The sequence below is a fragment of the Rhipicephalus sanguineus genome, chromosome 8, assembly GCF_013339695.2.
Source record: "Rhipicephalus sanguineus isolate Rsan-2018 chromosome 8, BIME_Rsan_1.4, whole genome shotgun sequence".
NCBI classification, from domain to species: domain Eukaryota; kingdom Metazoa; phylum Arthropoda; class Arachnida; order Ixodida; family Ixodidae; genus Rhipicephalus; species Rhipicephalus sanguineus.
The window spans coordinates 44841645-44856474 of record NC_051183.1 but is presented as its reverse complement, the minus strand read 5'-3'; the positions used below and the strand labels follow the sequence as shown (position 1 = coordinate 44856474).

The following is a 14830-nucleotide window of genomic DNA, read 5'->3' as shown; positions in this document are numbered from 1 at the left end:
GAGCAGCCTGGGGTTCCTGTACATGTCCCAGACTCTTGAGGGCGGATTCCCAGGAGTCCTTGGTTTGAAGCGAAGATGCCTCTAACGCTAGGTACTGCCAGAGCATGTATTCTAAACTGCAACATTCGTGACCGCAATTCCGGCATCCCTGCGAGTTTTCCTGATCATATCGGCTCATCCCGGGCACACCCGGGCGTGAGGTTAGATTTAGGTGCACGTTAAAGAACCCCATATGGTCGAAATTTCCAGAGCCCTCCGCTACGCCATTTTCATAATCATATCCTGGTTTCTTGACGTCAAACCGCAACAGTTATTAGAATGAATTCTCGCAATCAAGTTGCAGATCTTGCACAATCAAAGAAGTACAACCCATGAGCACACTGTATTGCTCGGTTAGCTTCGTCAGTTCCCCAGGAGAGTGTGAAAAGAGGCAGGAGGACGGCGGGAGAAGACGAAGTAGCACGGACTCGTGGTATTGATGATTAGCACGTTCAGACCATGTCAGATATTTTCTCGACTGTATGCGCCTTTCGCAATGTAAGCACATCCGTCACACTCGTAACAAGACCGTATTGTTCAATTGTCCTAGCGTGACCTGCTGTGGTCAAAATACCTTGACGTAAACATCTACTTGCGTAATACATTATGATAATGCTTAGGTGTAAATTCCGTGAAAATTACTCCGTTCTGCGAAAGAATACCTACGTTAGTAGTTGCCGCTTAAAATAGATCACCTCGGCTCTGTACGAAAGTTTGGTGCCTGTATTCATCAAGCACTACATTGCAAGTGTCTTTCACATGTGGAGGTTTTGCAGACCTAGGGACCAAATTTGTAATAAATATTGTAGAAAAATTATAACTGACGCTGCCATCAGCTTTATGGATCACTACACGAACATCGTCCGCGCGCATATTGCCTCGTGAACACGAGATTATACTTTATTTGACGTTAACTAAAGCCTGTAGGTTCATACGATAGCACAATGGTTCTACACACACTGACTGGTGAAACAGCTGACCAACATTGCACGCGAGTGGGTATATCTAGGCATTATGATTATTCGCAAGTTTTCGCTTCTCTGGATCCGATCTATCGACCTTTGGATACTGGCATTTCTGCAAATTAAGGGCAGCCTAACTACTTGTGTGGCCGTCTTTTATTCATTGTAACTCATTTGGACAAACCAATGAAGTTCACCGTACACGTAAATGTATGATGGTTTGTTCGCATTGCAACGCAAAAATAAAGCAAAAACTTCGACGGCGATGACGCGTAGAGCAACGAAAATGATGATTAAGACTACGGTTCCAAGAATCTACGTTTCTCATACGCAGCAACAATAAAAAGTGAGCATTGAACTAACAAGACAGCTACCGCGTAGGTGCCAAATCAAAATTAAGAGCTGGATCAATGAGATTAAATCTTAAAAGAGATAGAACAAAGGAATTATTTTTGAAGTTGGGGTCTGTGACCAAGTCAAGCTGAGAACACACGAGTGACGTTTCGGGAGCCGCACGGGTTACAAAAAGTCTTTCGTGTGTTTTGCGCCTTAGCTTGGCGGCTTCAATGGTGGGTGTTTCAAAGCGGACAAAGAAGATTGTTCACCTGTCGTGCCTAGAAACACATTGTTGGATTGTTCGCCTGTCGTGCCTAAAGACACATTGTTGTTTGTGGAGAATTATTGTGGCCTCTAGATAATGCAGCAGGCGCCAGTTTGTTCTCTCGAACAGTGTACGAGCCTTGCTCATGAAAGCTATAGGCTTGTAACTATTGGTGAAAGAGCGATCCCTACATTCCTTATATATCGGGGTGATAATAGCGGGCTTCTAGGCTTATTTGATATATGTGCTCGGTAGACGATATCTTTCGGAATAAAAAAAATACTCTTCACAGCGTGGAACTGGCGGTATTCTATTTGTGCGTCCCTCGCACCAATTACGTAAATGAGAAATTAAAGTAAGAAGTACTGCCAGTTCTACCGATACTTTATACTCCCTTACCTACCCCTCCCGGTTAGGCACAGTTGTTCCCCCTTTCCGCCGAGCCTCACACTCGCCCCTCAGGTCACGCGATGAGCGACATGCCAAAGACGTCAACGGGGCAGGGTCGACTAAGACAGCTTCGCTGGAAACCTGGAAGTGTCTTTTTTTACAACGGAAGTCCACTGTTATTTATACTCAATCTGTGGGATCGCGCATTATATTTGTTATAACGGTTGAGGGAGAGACGGAGATCCGCTCGGGTAAAGAGAAGATTTTTTCTCTTACTTGGTCTACGTTTTCATTCCATTAGCTGCTCTTCTCGTCGTTTGATGGTGAGGAATGAATATTAACTCCTAGGTGAACTGGAAATAATGTCACGTGGTTGTGACGATGAAGGACGCAAAATTCACGCCATTAAAGATGAAACTTTTTTTGGGCTCACTCGTGCGCAAAAGAATGAAAGACGTAAAGAGAGCGAGAGGGAGATGTAACACTCAAACTGCTACGATAACGGCGATCACAAACATCGGTCATAGATCAAGTGATCGTCGGCGGAAGGCGTCGTCTTTGTACTGAAGGATGTAAAATTCCAGCGCTATCTCTGGGACTAGCGTTCGCTCGCGATTAAAATCGACTACTCGTGTCGTACACGCAACCTTATTAGAATAGGTTAAAACAATCGAGAAGTTGCCCAAGGAATAGGCGCGGCTTCTGCCGAGGGGTGGTAATAGTTCTTGTGGATAAAGGCCGGTCCTACAAGAAAGAAATAAGCGCACGTGGCAGTATGCACAAAATGCACGCTGGCGGTATTGGCTATCGTTCAGGCGATTTCTCTGTGCAATGGCAGATAGTTGGGCTGCTGAGCTTTTAAGCGTGTTCATTTTGGTAGGATAAGGGGCGCACGCGAACACGGACACTAGAAGAAAGACGCAAACAACACAGGCGCTGACTGGCATCTACAATTTATTCCAAAGGAAAGCTTACATATAAACCTGACAAGTGTCACATGATCTGGCTGCTTTCGCCCTGGGCAGAGTGAAAAAGGGAACATAAAAAGATAGGCAAGGGGCTAGAGAACAAGTGCCTAAGTTCACACCCTCAGAGTGCTGATGAGAGAAGGAAATTATAGTTCTGTTAATGTGATGGAGGGGACGCTTACACATTTATCTCCACATCTACAAATGTGAAAGGCCTCTATCAGTTCTCTGGTAGTCTGATCAGAGTGTTTTGATGAAATAGTGGCATCACAAGAAATGGGAGTGCAGCCGCATGAGCTACAAAGTCACGTGTGTGAACAGTCCTTCGGTTCTAACCCTTTGAGACGCTATGTACACAGAAGGGTTTCTTGAAGGGCCAGTTGGTACATGATGCTGAGGGGGACAGCGCAAAAAACGGGACGGAGAAAGATTGAATACACGACACAAGCGCTGACGAACAACTGTGTGTAAATTTATTACACCTGGAAATATATAGCTGAAAACAGAAAACAACAACCATCACGTGCACATCAGAGTGAAAGGCAAAAACGAATCTGTCACGAGTCAAAATGTATAAGTTAACTGCTCAAAAACATTGTCTCTTTTTCCAGGAGGGCGAGTGAAGGCTCACTAACGCTCATGTCCCCTTTCGTCTTGATATGAAAAGCCTCGTTAATTTCGCGCTCTGTCTTGGTACGATATCTCGAGAGTATCTTGCATTCATGAAAGAGCGGGGCGCAGCCGCACAAGGAGCAATGGGCTGCCAATGTGCTGCTCGTTGAAGTCCTGAGATTATTTGCGTGCTCTCTCAGGCGGTCGTTCAAACAGCGACCGGTTTGTCCAGTATAGGACAGACCACAGGACAATGGAATGTCGTACACTACGTTGCTTACACACTCGACGTACTGCGTCCTGTGTTTCTTGACGCACGCATGCTCCTTGGTATTGTCATCGTTCACTTTGAGTGCAAAGGCGGCCGAGTTTACGAGGAGCCGAGAAAACGAGTCTCACGCCTGCCTTGCCAACAATCTTCTTGAGCGCATGGCTCACACCGTGTACGTAAGGGATGACAGAAATTTTCTGTGTCTCCTGTGTTGGGCGTGTCCTCGAGCCACGTTTCGAAAGCTCGCTCAGTATAATTGCCGCCAAGGCACTGAGTAATTCAGTCGGGTAGCCGGCGCGTTTCAGTCGCTCGACCTGGGCGCTAAAGGTGCTTTGCACTTGGTGAGGGCAGGACCTCTTCAGAGCACCTCTGAGAACACCCAAGGCAACTCCGCGCTTCACAAGCTTAGTATGCGCCGAGCTGAACGGAAGAAGGCCCTTCTGTGACCTCGGCGCGTATTCCCAGCAAGTGTGCCGTCCACCAACATGCAGCACTAGGTCTAAAAACCTTAAGCAACTATTTGGCGTGTTCGCGGCCATTCTCAACGCATTCACGTTAACCATGGAACTCCGCAGTGACGGTTGCTTAAGGTTTTTAGACCTGGTGCTGCATGTTGGTGGAATAATAGGTCTGTCTTTAATTAACTTCATTTTGCAGTGTACTGTTGCATATGACCACCTTGCTGAAGGCACTACCATATTTGACGAGTCGTTTGACGTGGCGCTTCCCGCGACCGACGTCGAAAGTATAATTTTCCTTCGTTCAACATGGAGATAACCGAAAACGAATTTGCATTATATTTCTAGCCTGAAATTTCATTCTACTTATGCAAAAACAGAGCATGAATGACTTCAGAATAAATAGATATTTAATTACAATGTAATCAGGAATGATTACTATAACACACATAAATGAACATATTACGATGTTATTTTTGTTGCAATATAATATCGAGTGCCTTGAAATAACATTGCACTGATATTACGCATTTACAGACAGTTTTTCACAGGTGGCGTCTGAAAGGGCTAATGATCTTCTGCTCTTGCAACCAGGTATTGGTACATCTTCCTGTCTGACCTATGTAAATATGGCCACAAGACAACGGTATTAGGTACACAACACCTGTTGCACACTCTGCATAGGATTGGCCTGTGGTTCACGCCGAATCCTCGTCGTTTTGGAACTTTTGTGTTTTTAGACAGTTCTCTGTCAATTGGGCAACATAACTTGTTTAATTTGCTTGGGGCCAAAATACTACCCCGATGTCACACCTGTTCCACAGATTCCTGTCAGCTGTACATTTCGCAAGTGTAATAGCGCCAACTTTCTCTTCTATACTGGCGACGAGTCTTCTTTTGCCTGCACACTCGCTTGCTTGAAATTGATTACGTTTACACAGTTGGAATGTCGGGAAGCAGGCTGTATGTTCTGCTTTGTTCCATGGTTGTGTTGTTGGTCGCGCATCTTTTGGAAGGTTCAAGTACAGACGATAGGAAGGAGCGCTGACTTCCGACTGGTTACTGTTTATTCCCGCTTTGCCTCCTTCACGAAAAATCAAGAATATGTACACTGCAAGAAAAACCACACTGAACGACTACTAACTCGTTGTAGCGAGTCACATTATTTGCTCTACTTCTTGTAAACTTTTCTGCACGCATAGTTCCACCAAAGAACGCGTGTGTTGCTCCGTTTGTTCATGGAATGCAGTCAGAGGCAGCTTCAGCAATATGGGGGACGAAACGGGGGGGGGGGGGGGTGGAGGAATAATACATGTTACCGTGTGCTGCACGTTTTGTACACACAGCTTGCCCTGAGATAAGTGTGCTAGCTTTCTGCACAGTTTTCAATCGACTCAGTCGACATTCCACCGAGAAACCACTGGCGAGCGTTAATTCTGCTTTGTTGGTTTTAGCGCTATGAAAAAGCTGCGTGTTCACTATCCGTGTTCAAAACGGCATTTTAACACTAAGCCGTACGCCGCCAAGATAATCCAATTAGCAATCTGAAAGTTGGCATTTGGCAAAAGGTTTACTCTACGTGCATAGAAATAGCAAGTAAAAGGACGGGAGTTGGAGACAGGACAGAATAACATGCGATTTACCCTTGGTAAAGTGAGACAGAAAGAACGGTAAAGTTCACGCGGTAACCTTTTGCTGGTTGAATACACCTTAACCGCTTTAAATTAGAATAGAAGAGATAATAATAATAACATCTGGGATTTAACGCCCCAAAACCACGATATGATTATGAGAGACGCCGTAGTGGAGGGCTCCGAAAATTTCGACCACCTGGGGTTCATTAACGTGACCTAAACCTTAGTACAAGGGCCTCAAACGTTTTCCCCTCCATCGAAAATGCAGCCGCCGCAGTCGGGATTCGATCCCGCGACCTTCTGGTCAGTAGTCGACATTGAAGGGATGACATGAAGAAAGTAGGGGTGGCAATGTTCAGTGCCCGAGCAGTAGAAGTCCAGCGGGCGCAGTAGAGTTTAAGGACGCTCCATTAGCTTGTCGACCTCAGCGATGTCAAAGCGGGAAGGAAGACGAGTAATTCGAGAGATAGGGCGAGAGAAAATAATTTGCTGCTGAATTCCGTCAACTAAATGAATATGCCCGTTCCGGATCGCAGAGCGTATGGATCCACTCCGTCGAACAACTGCACATTTCCCTCACAGCGAGAACACGCTTGCTCTATCTGAATAGTACGCAGCATTGAACGGCTACCATGTTCCAACCAGCGGCATGATGCACAATAAACGGCTCGAGAAAACGAACATGAGCTTGAATATCTATTAAGGCAAAAGCTCTAAATGTCTCGTTGCGCGGCCTCTGGAGCGAACCACGGCATCGAATGAAACCTAGGTAGCTACGTGATGAATCACGCCAACGCGCGAAGCGATTTCCTAATTTAACGCGCCATCATGGCGTCATCATACGACGTCATATGATGCCATCAACACATGCCGTCATCAGTACATGCCGTCACTTGGTGAAATGTCAGCCGATCCCGGAGTTATCGCTCTAATCACACTTGCGACTAGAGCCCGTCGCGCGACCATTTGCGACTGGTGAGCGAAAAGCCACTCAAGACGACCGATGTTCACACCTGCGAGCGACTTATACCCACTGCCACACAGAATTCACGTATGCTAGCATATGGCTTGCATTGCCATTGCCCCGTAAAGTAAACTGACCCTTTTCCTGCGCATGGGATTGGTTCAGATGTTTAGGACCACAGTCGCGCGACTGAAAAATCGAGCATCAAGTGGCTGAGTCAAGTCAGTTGCTTTGCTATCAAAGGGGCCATTTGCGACCAGTTGCTTCGCGACTCTTGGTCGCGCGATCTAGTCTCATGTGCCAATGAGCCTTCAGTGCAACGGTAAGGAGGTGCTGAAAGATTGAAAGAGAGGGAGGAGGGAGCGTCAATGCAATCGACTGAGAACATCCGGATAATTTAATACTTGTCTCTCGCACTGCGGCTTGTTATGTCTTGGAAGAAGTCTGGTGCCCGATTTTATAGCTTCAGGCGTTGCCAGGTGTTAAACACACTTTCGCCTTCAGGTGTTGCAGAGAGTGTCGCACGCCGCAAGACTTTCTTTAGCTCTAGAGATCTCGAAAGGTCAGCGGAAAGGAGGAGGCATAAAAAGAACAAAGGGCAATAATGGGACGAAATCGTCGTTGACGCGCGAAAGTGCTCATACTCTGCTCTGTAGTAAACAGAGATAGAATAAAAAAGCGCATCTTATAGTTCATTGGCGCCGTCGCTCACTGAGCGCAGAGCTAATTACGTTGGCACAATAGAGTTCAGACATGCGACGATTTATTAAGTTTTGTTAAAATCGGAGAGTATATGAGTTTGTGGAGAGGCAGAACTCTAGGCTGCCCGTAGTGTACGGGCGATGGAGCGACCGGGTACTACGTGTGCACGAGTACACGAATGCGGTTGCTCTTGCGGAAAGGTTAAACGGTGATCGTGTAGCACGAAAACAGTGTGCGTTCGAGAACACTGAACGTGAACAAAACACTGCGGCATTCTTAACTACGCGTGATCAACGTAAACAGAAGTGAAGGATATGCAGCCTAAGCCACGGTGATATTTTCCTACAGCTCTAACGCATTTTTGCTTACCCTATTGAAAATTTGTTCATCATCCATTACTATAACCCTTTGCGGATTCATCTAAATTGTTCACATGATATAATATGCCTGCGGAATACAGAAACGACGTGATTAGATATAATGTGAAGCGATTTTCACCAAAATACAACCATTAGTTTATGACAAAAAATAAATAAAAAATAAAGTAGCAGTGGCATGCAAAACAATAAGTATTCTAGTGTCCGCTCCAGGTGGAGGCGCGCTGTTGACAGATATCAGAGGGTGCTGGCGTAGCGTTTGCTAAAGCGTCCTCTTTGGGGAGGGCTTTGTCACGAGGCCTTGAGAGGAGCGCAGGTTGAATTCAGCTAACAGTATGCGGACCATTAAAGCGTGATTTCCTAGGCACGAAACGAGCACTACGAGGTTTCTGGAATGGTACTTCAGAAGTCCACACCGAGTTGTATTTTGCCTTTAGTGTCCCTTTAACAGATCTATGAGGAGAGGAGTGACGTTTGTTTAGGGAGAGTGGCCGAACCTCTTCGTGAGAGGAGTAGAAAAAGAAGGCAGTGGCAAGGCTGCCGGGGACGAGACAGCCATTTTTATTTCTCCTGCCCGGCCGGCACCGTCGCCACCGGCGCGAATGCGCGAAGGTGATTGCTCTATGGAGGTACCGCGTAAAACCCAGTGGCGCGTGCGGCTAGAGCACAGCAGCAGCGCCCTGAAAGTCGCACAAAAAGGCATATAAAGCTTCACTTTTGCAAGGTGGAGTATTGTTTCATAAAGAAGAAAAAAAAATCCTCTCATATAAGCATTCGGAGCATCCAGCTTTTTTCCGAAATACGTGTGGATTTGCATTGTATCTTTTTAAAGACGATAGTCTTTCTTGGGGAACTTAAACACAGAAATTTTGGTCTGTCTGTCTGTCTATCTGCCTGTCTTTCTATTTATCTGACTGTCACCCGATTCAGCCACCCGGCCAAAGTTGAACCACTTGCTCACCGCCCACCCATCTTGAACTAGTACGGCTCTTCATACTTGTGAACGTTGTCGATCAAAAAGTAAATATTACGCATATCTGAGGCGCAACATCACTAGGTATGTATTAGGTGGTGTGTTCCTTTAATAGAAAATACATAGATACGTAATTCTAAAGACCCTAGTTTCTTAAGCTGCGCTGAAAATGCGGCTGCGCTGAAAATGCCATGCTATGCGCGCTGACGAACGCCCTCTGCCACGGAGGAAGGAAACCCTCTGTAGAAGCTCATGTTTCCCGACGTATTGCCAGATGGCGTCCATATCTCACGCAGCGCCTCCTCTATCGTCTTCAGACAGCATTTGCAGCGGAGCACGCAGATACGCGGCCAATTTTTTTATACAAACGTGCATAGGTCGGCAAAAATTGTGGAGCTCACTCAGACTCATTCATGCAATATATTTTGCCCTTAGGGCTCACTCGGACTCAGACTCACCAAACTTTTCCTCATCCGGACTCACTCGGACTCAGACTCACTATAATTTTTCTCAACCGGACTCACTCGGACTCAGACTCACGGCTCAATCTGAGTCTGAGTGAGTCAACTCGTGAGTCCGTTAGCATTAAATTCTCCTTTTTCTACCGCAATGTCAATGCTCTTTAACGCCAATATCTCGCATAATCGGTGCGCTACTTAGTACCTTTTGATCTCGTATCTTCAAATACGAGTTATCTGAGTTTGCAGTTCAGTAAGGACCTTTTTATTGGAAGTCATGACTCACACGAGATAGTTTTATCAGTAACTTCCCGTGAAAAAGTTTGTGAGGGGAGGTCAAGGCAGCTCCTCCCCTCTCACTCCTCAAATCACGCCTCTGATCAATAAATATTGAGCTGACGTATGAACGGTAGCGCGTAGAAGTATGCGGGAGTATACACGTCAGCTGACATAGGGCTGATAGTAATGCTAAAATTCAGTAGATAGGACCATAGGTCGGCAAAAATTGTGGAGCTCACTCAGACTCACTCATGCAATATATTTTGCCCTTAGGGCTCACTCCGACTCAGACTCACCAAAACTTTCCTCAACCGGACTCACTCGGACTCAGACTCACCAAAATATTTCCCAACCGAACACACTCGGACTCAGACTCACAAAATCTTTACTCACCCGGACTCACTCAGACTCAGACTCACGTCTCGATATGAGTCTGAGTGAGTCTGAGTGAGTCGACTCATGAGTGAGTTTGCCGACCTATGCAAACGTGTGAAGGACAATGATGATGAGACGCTGGAGTAAGTAGGACAATTTTATTGCAATAGCAATTATAAGGACACACTCGGCTGATTGTTGCCGTCGCCGTCGCCGTCATGGTCATGCCCTGGATATGTATATGTATGTACATATATATAAAAAGGCACGAAGAAAAGCCGGCAGATCTCACGCATTGTGGGAATCGATGTAATGCGAAGCAGCCAGCAAAGAGCTGCATACATCTTCTAGTATGTCATAAATGTGTGTCACTGGTTTTCATGTTAACTCCTATTATTTATGTTCGTCACACAGTCACGTCGCTCAATACCAATTTCGGGGTAGATCAAGCTAGCGAAACGGCCGCCAGCGCACCATGAGCGTGGCACGTAAGTCATGCTGTACATGACATCGGTGACACGATTTTCATGTTAACTCGCGGTATTTATGTTCGTCACACAGTCACGTCGCAAGATACCAATTTCGGGGTAGATCAAGCTAGCGAACGGCCGCCATCGCCCCATGAGCGTTGCACGTAAGTCATGCTGTACATGACATGCGTGTCATGATTTTCATGTCAACTCGTGTTATTTATGTTCGTCACACAGTCACGTCGCAAGATGCCAATTTCGGGCTAGATCAAGCTAGCGAAACGGCCGCCAGCGCACCATGAGCGTGGCACGTAAGTCATGCTGTAAATGACATGCGTGTCATTATTTTCATGTTAACTCGTGTTATTTATGTTCGTCATACAGTCACGTCGCAAGATACCAATTTTGGTGTATATCAAGCTAGCGAAACGGCCGCCAGCGCACCATGAACGTGGCATGTAAATCATGCTGTACATGACATGCGTGTCATGATTTTTATGTTATGACTTGTCATTTATGTTCGTCATACAGTCATGTTACGCCATACCAATTTTGGTGTACATTTGATTAACCAAGCGACCAGGAGAGCACAAAGTCGTAGGCGGCTAGATAGATAGATAGATAGATAGATAGATAGATAGATAGATAGATAGATAGATAGATAGATAGATAGATAGATAGATAGATAGATAGATAGATACTCTCAAAGTCGCAGAAGTTCGCTAAGAAATGCTTCGCATTTCAAAATATTCTGCAGTACTGGACAGCGGATTTGAACGAGAAACCCCTCGCTCCCCAGCGCGCTGCGTTAGACAACTCAAGCACACGCCATGTATACGCCGACGAAATAACGGCGAGCTATTTATATACACCATATAATGCTGTGGTACGCAAATCGCGGAGGAGCGTGAGCGTATTTTCTATCGCTCCTAATTCCCTTTCAATTTGAAAACTGCCCTTGAGACGCGCACGACAAAGTGGCCTTTTTCTGTATCCACTGGTGATGTGGAAGGAAAAAAAACAAAGAACACGAGGCGCACCTTGAATCAGACACCCCCGTGTGGCTGGAGACGCATGGTCACTCCACGCGCCACAGTTTAAATGAAAAAGAAATATCTAAGAGCGTCTGATTCTACATTGCCGAAACTTGCAGCGCGTTGCTCAAGCACATAGACTTAACAATTGTCAAAGTTGTTAGTTCACGCTCAAATCGAGCGTAGTCGGGGTTCAAGCGCCGTTTACAGTTACGTTCTCGGTCCACGGCACGCCGAGCTTTGAGGTAAGTGGCCTCTTCCTCGGCCGACTCACGGCTTCCAAATGCTTAGACACGGCCGAGCGCGCTAAGCATTTAGACACGGCCGAGCCCCCTATTCATTAAACATAATGTTCTAAAAGCTTCCAAGCTACACGACTATAAACTGGCTCTTTATATGTATAAAAACAAGTTTCCAAAAGACGAAGAACATACCCGTCATGACTACAGCATACGTCACGGGCAAATACCAGTACCACATACTCGCACAAACTACTATAGAGCAAGACTTGAATATTGCATACCAGCACTTTACAACTCCATAAAAACCCATATTAATTTTAGTGCCCCATTCCATGAGTTCCAATAATTTGCGTGATCATTTGATGAAGCCATAAATATTTTTCTTTGTTCAAAACTAAATAACATTTCATGTTCTGTGCGTCGTACAGAAAGAGTGTGCTGATGTTCATTGTATATATAGTGATTTTTATATTTTATTTGTATTATGCTGCTTGTTTTGCTCACAAGTGTACATCTGTGTGAAATCCACTGCATGCGCTGCCCTGTAAGCCCCCAGGTCCTGTCGAGCTGTATTGCACAGCTTTTTGCCTGGGGGACCCCCAGCAAGTGTGTTGGAAATAAAGTGGATTCTGGATTCCGAACTATGTAGTAGACACGGTTGCTAAGCGACGACTATGCTGACCTTACACCAGCTGCACATACTGTCTGGTGAAGGAGCCGGTGAAGGAGTCGCAGCTGGTGAAGGAGTCGCAGCTGGTGAAGGCGCAGCTGGTGAAGGAGTCGCAGGAAAATTGGGAGAATTAGGAATATACGAGTTGACCAGACGAAGCAGCGGTTTACTCTGCCCAAGGGCTAACACGATGCAGGCCTTGCTTGCTTGCTTGCTTGCATCTCTGTACTGGCTCTTAACCACTATGGGGGACTGGCCAAGCAGCCGGCGGTTATTGTAAATGAAAAAATAAGGCCTATACAGGGTAAAAGGAAAAGTGATAAAAAAATGAAATATGGAATTTTTTATACGCAGTAAAATTTCAAAAGAAAAAAAGTGAAGAAAAAATGATAGGATTTTTCAAGTTATTTAAAATTAATCATAATACGTGATTCTTAAGTAGGTTAAATTAATGTTGTTTAATAGAAAGCAGGCCGCCGATCAGGCCACCGATCACAGTACGTCGTCTTCCTCTTGTCTCTTGCTCAAGCCACGTGTCCACTACCCCGAGTCCACTGCTCGAGCCCCGTGTCCAGTGCCTTCATTACAGGGCGAAAGCTATGCACAGTGTAAGAGCGTGGAGCGCAGGCGCCCCGGATAATGTCACGGCGCACACTCGGCAGTGCACAGCTGCCAGTAGCGCGGTGGAGCCGTGTCAGTGTCGGGCGAAACGCTCGCGCCGGTGGTTGCTAGGCAACGTGGGTGACGTCATCGCTCCACGGAATTTTTGTCTTCGATAAGCAGATTACGCTTGGCTTAAACAGCTCCGCAGTTAAATGTAGAGATGGTTGACGGAGACAGCCGGGAGCGAGGCTAGGCTCTAGTTTTGGTGTCTTCTAAGTCGTCGACTTTGTTTTTTTCATTCATCGTAACATTGTGTACGGAACAGATAACGATGAGAAGGAAACCAGAGGAGACGGTATTGAAGTGCTGAAATTTTTTACAACGCATATATTGTTGTCAGTGCCCACTGGTGCTAGGAATGTCGATAAACAAATAATTACAACAAGGTAATGGATAGCGAGAAAACTAGTTCAGGGTTAGAAAAAATGTCTCCGCCAAGTTTTTTCATTACATATACATAGTACAAGACACAGAAAAGTTGATGTACGCTTCCGACATCGGGGTTTTATTAATAAAAAAAAAGCTTTGAAGGACCTATCACGATGATCGTCTAGCTTACCTTAGGGCATTCGCACGCACTAATCCCTTATTGAACTTCTGCTGTGCTTCCAGTTGTACGAGTTCTAAGAGAACTATAAGTAGAGCTTTATGGAGTAATGGATTTACACGTGCAACAGTTCTTCAAACTGCAGGCCGATTTTCGAGTGACAGACATTCAGCCCATGTTGAAAGGAAGTAGGACGTAGATTTCAGTTTGTAACTCTCACAGTGCAATATGCTCAGCTCGGGTGAGCCGCTACGGAGGAGGTAATACATTAGTCTTTTTTGGCAGTTCTCTGCAGTTACGTTAGAACCAGTTGGTTATATGTGTATGATATGAGTACATAACATTCCTAGCCGAGATAGTCGGGCAAGGAGCCTCACCGATAGTTACATAAACAGAGAGAGAGAGAGACGCAATGACAAGGGAGCGAGGAGGAGTGGCGCTGTATCCTCGACGGCCCCTTGGCTTTGCGACTCCCGCGCTGTTCACGTAGCTATAGAATTCCGAGTAGCCCGGTCAGAAACTTTGCCTCATCAATACCTGTATTATGTAAGCCTGAGCGCCTCAAAAAAAAAAGACAGAATGATTTTTATTTTGACGAAGAAAAACGCTGCTATGAAGCGAATGAACACGTAAAACTTACGTTCATTTGCGCTACCAATATTATACTCCATATGGAATATGGCCAGAAAAAAAAGGTACTCTCGAGGCATAGTACTCTGCGTGTGGTAGTTGAAATGGCATTAGCATTTAACACGAGAACCGCTTCTAGGAGGGGGGGGGGCGTATATATGCATTTATCTAGGACAAGTCATCCTAAATGATGACGGCAGCATTGCCGTCGTCCAATCCTGCCAAAGAAAAGCTAGCAATGAACATATTTTTAAGCGTCGGAATTGTTTTGACCAAGTGCTGAACATGCATCGGAGCGTGAATGACTAGGACAATAGATATAGAAAGGTTTCAAGAGCGAAGATTGCTCAGCGGGTAATGCCCTTGGAACGGACATTTCTACAGCAGGACTAGTCTTTGTCATGGAATCAACTGCTTTAATTAGCGTCGTCTATATATTTGCCTCGCTCACTCTACATCGACCACAAAGGCTGAGGAGGAAAAAGCATGTTTTTATGTAATTTTCGCACGA

General features: G+C 45.6%; 1 protein-coding gene across 1 annotated transcript in view; it reads right to left on the bottom strand.

Moving 5' to 3' along the window:
- LOC119401796 (uncharacterized) overlaps window positions 1-14414 on the bottom strand; it is a 46794-nt gene extending 32380 nt beyond the window's left edge. The window contains exon 1 of the mRNA XM_037668772.2: window positions 14330-14414. Coding sequence (XP_037524700.1) covers window positions 14330-14399 — 70 coding nt within the window. The 5' untranslated portion in view covers window positions 14400-14414. The remainder of the gene's footprint in view (window positions 1-14329) is intronic.
- Between the last annotated feature and the right edge of the window lie 416 nt (window positions 14415-14830).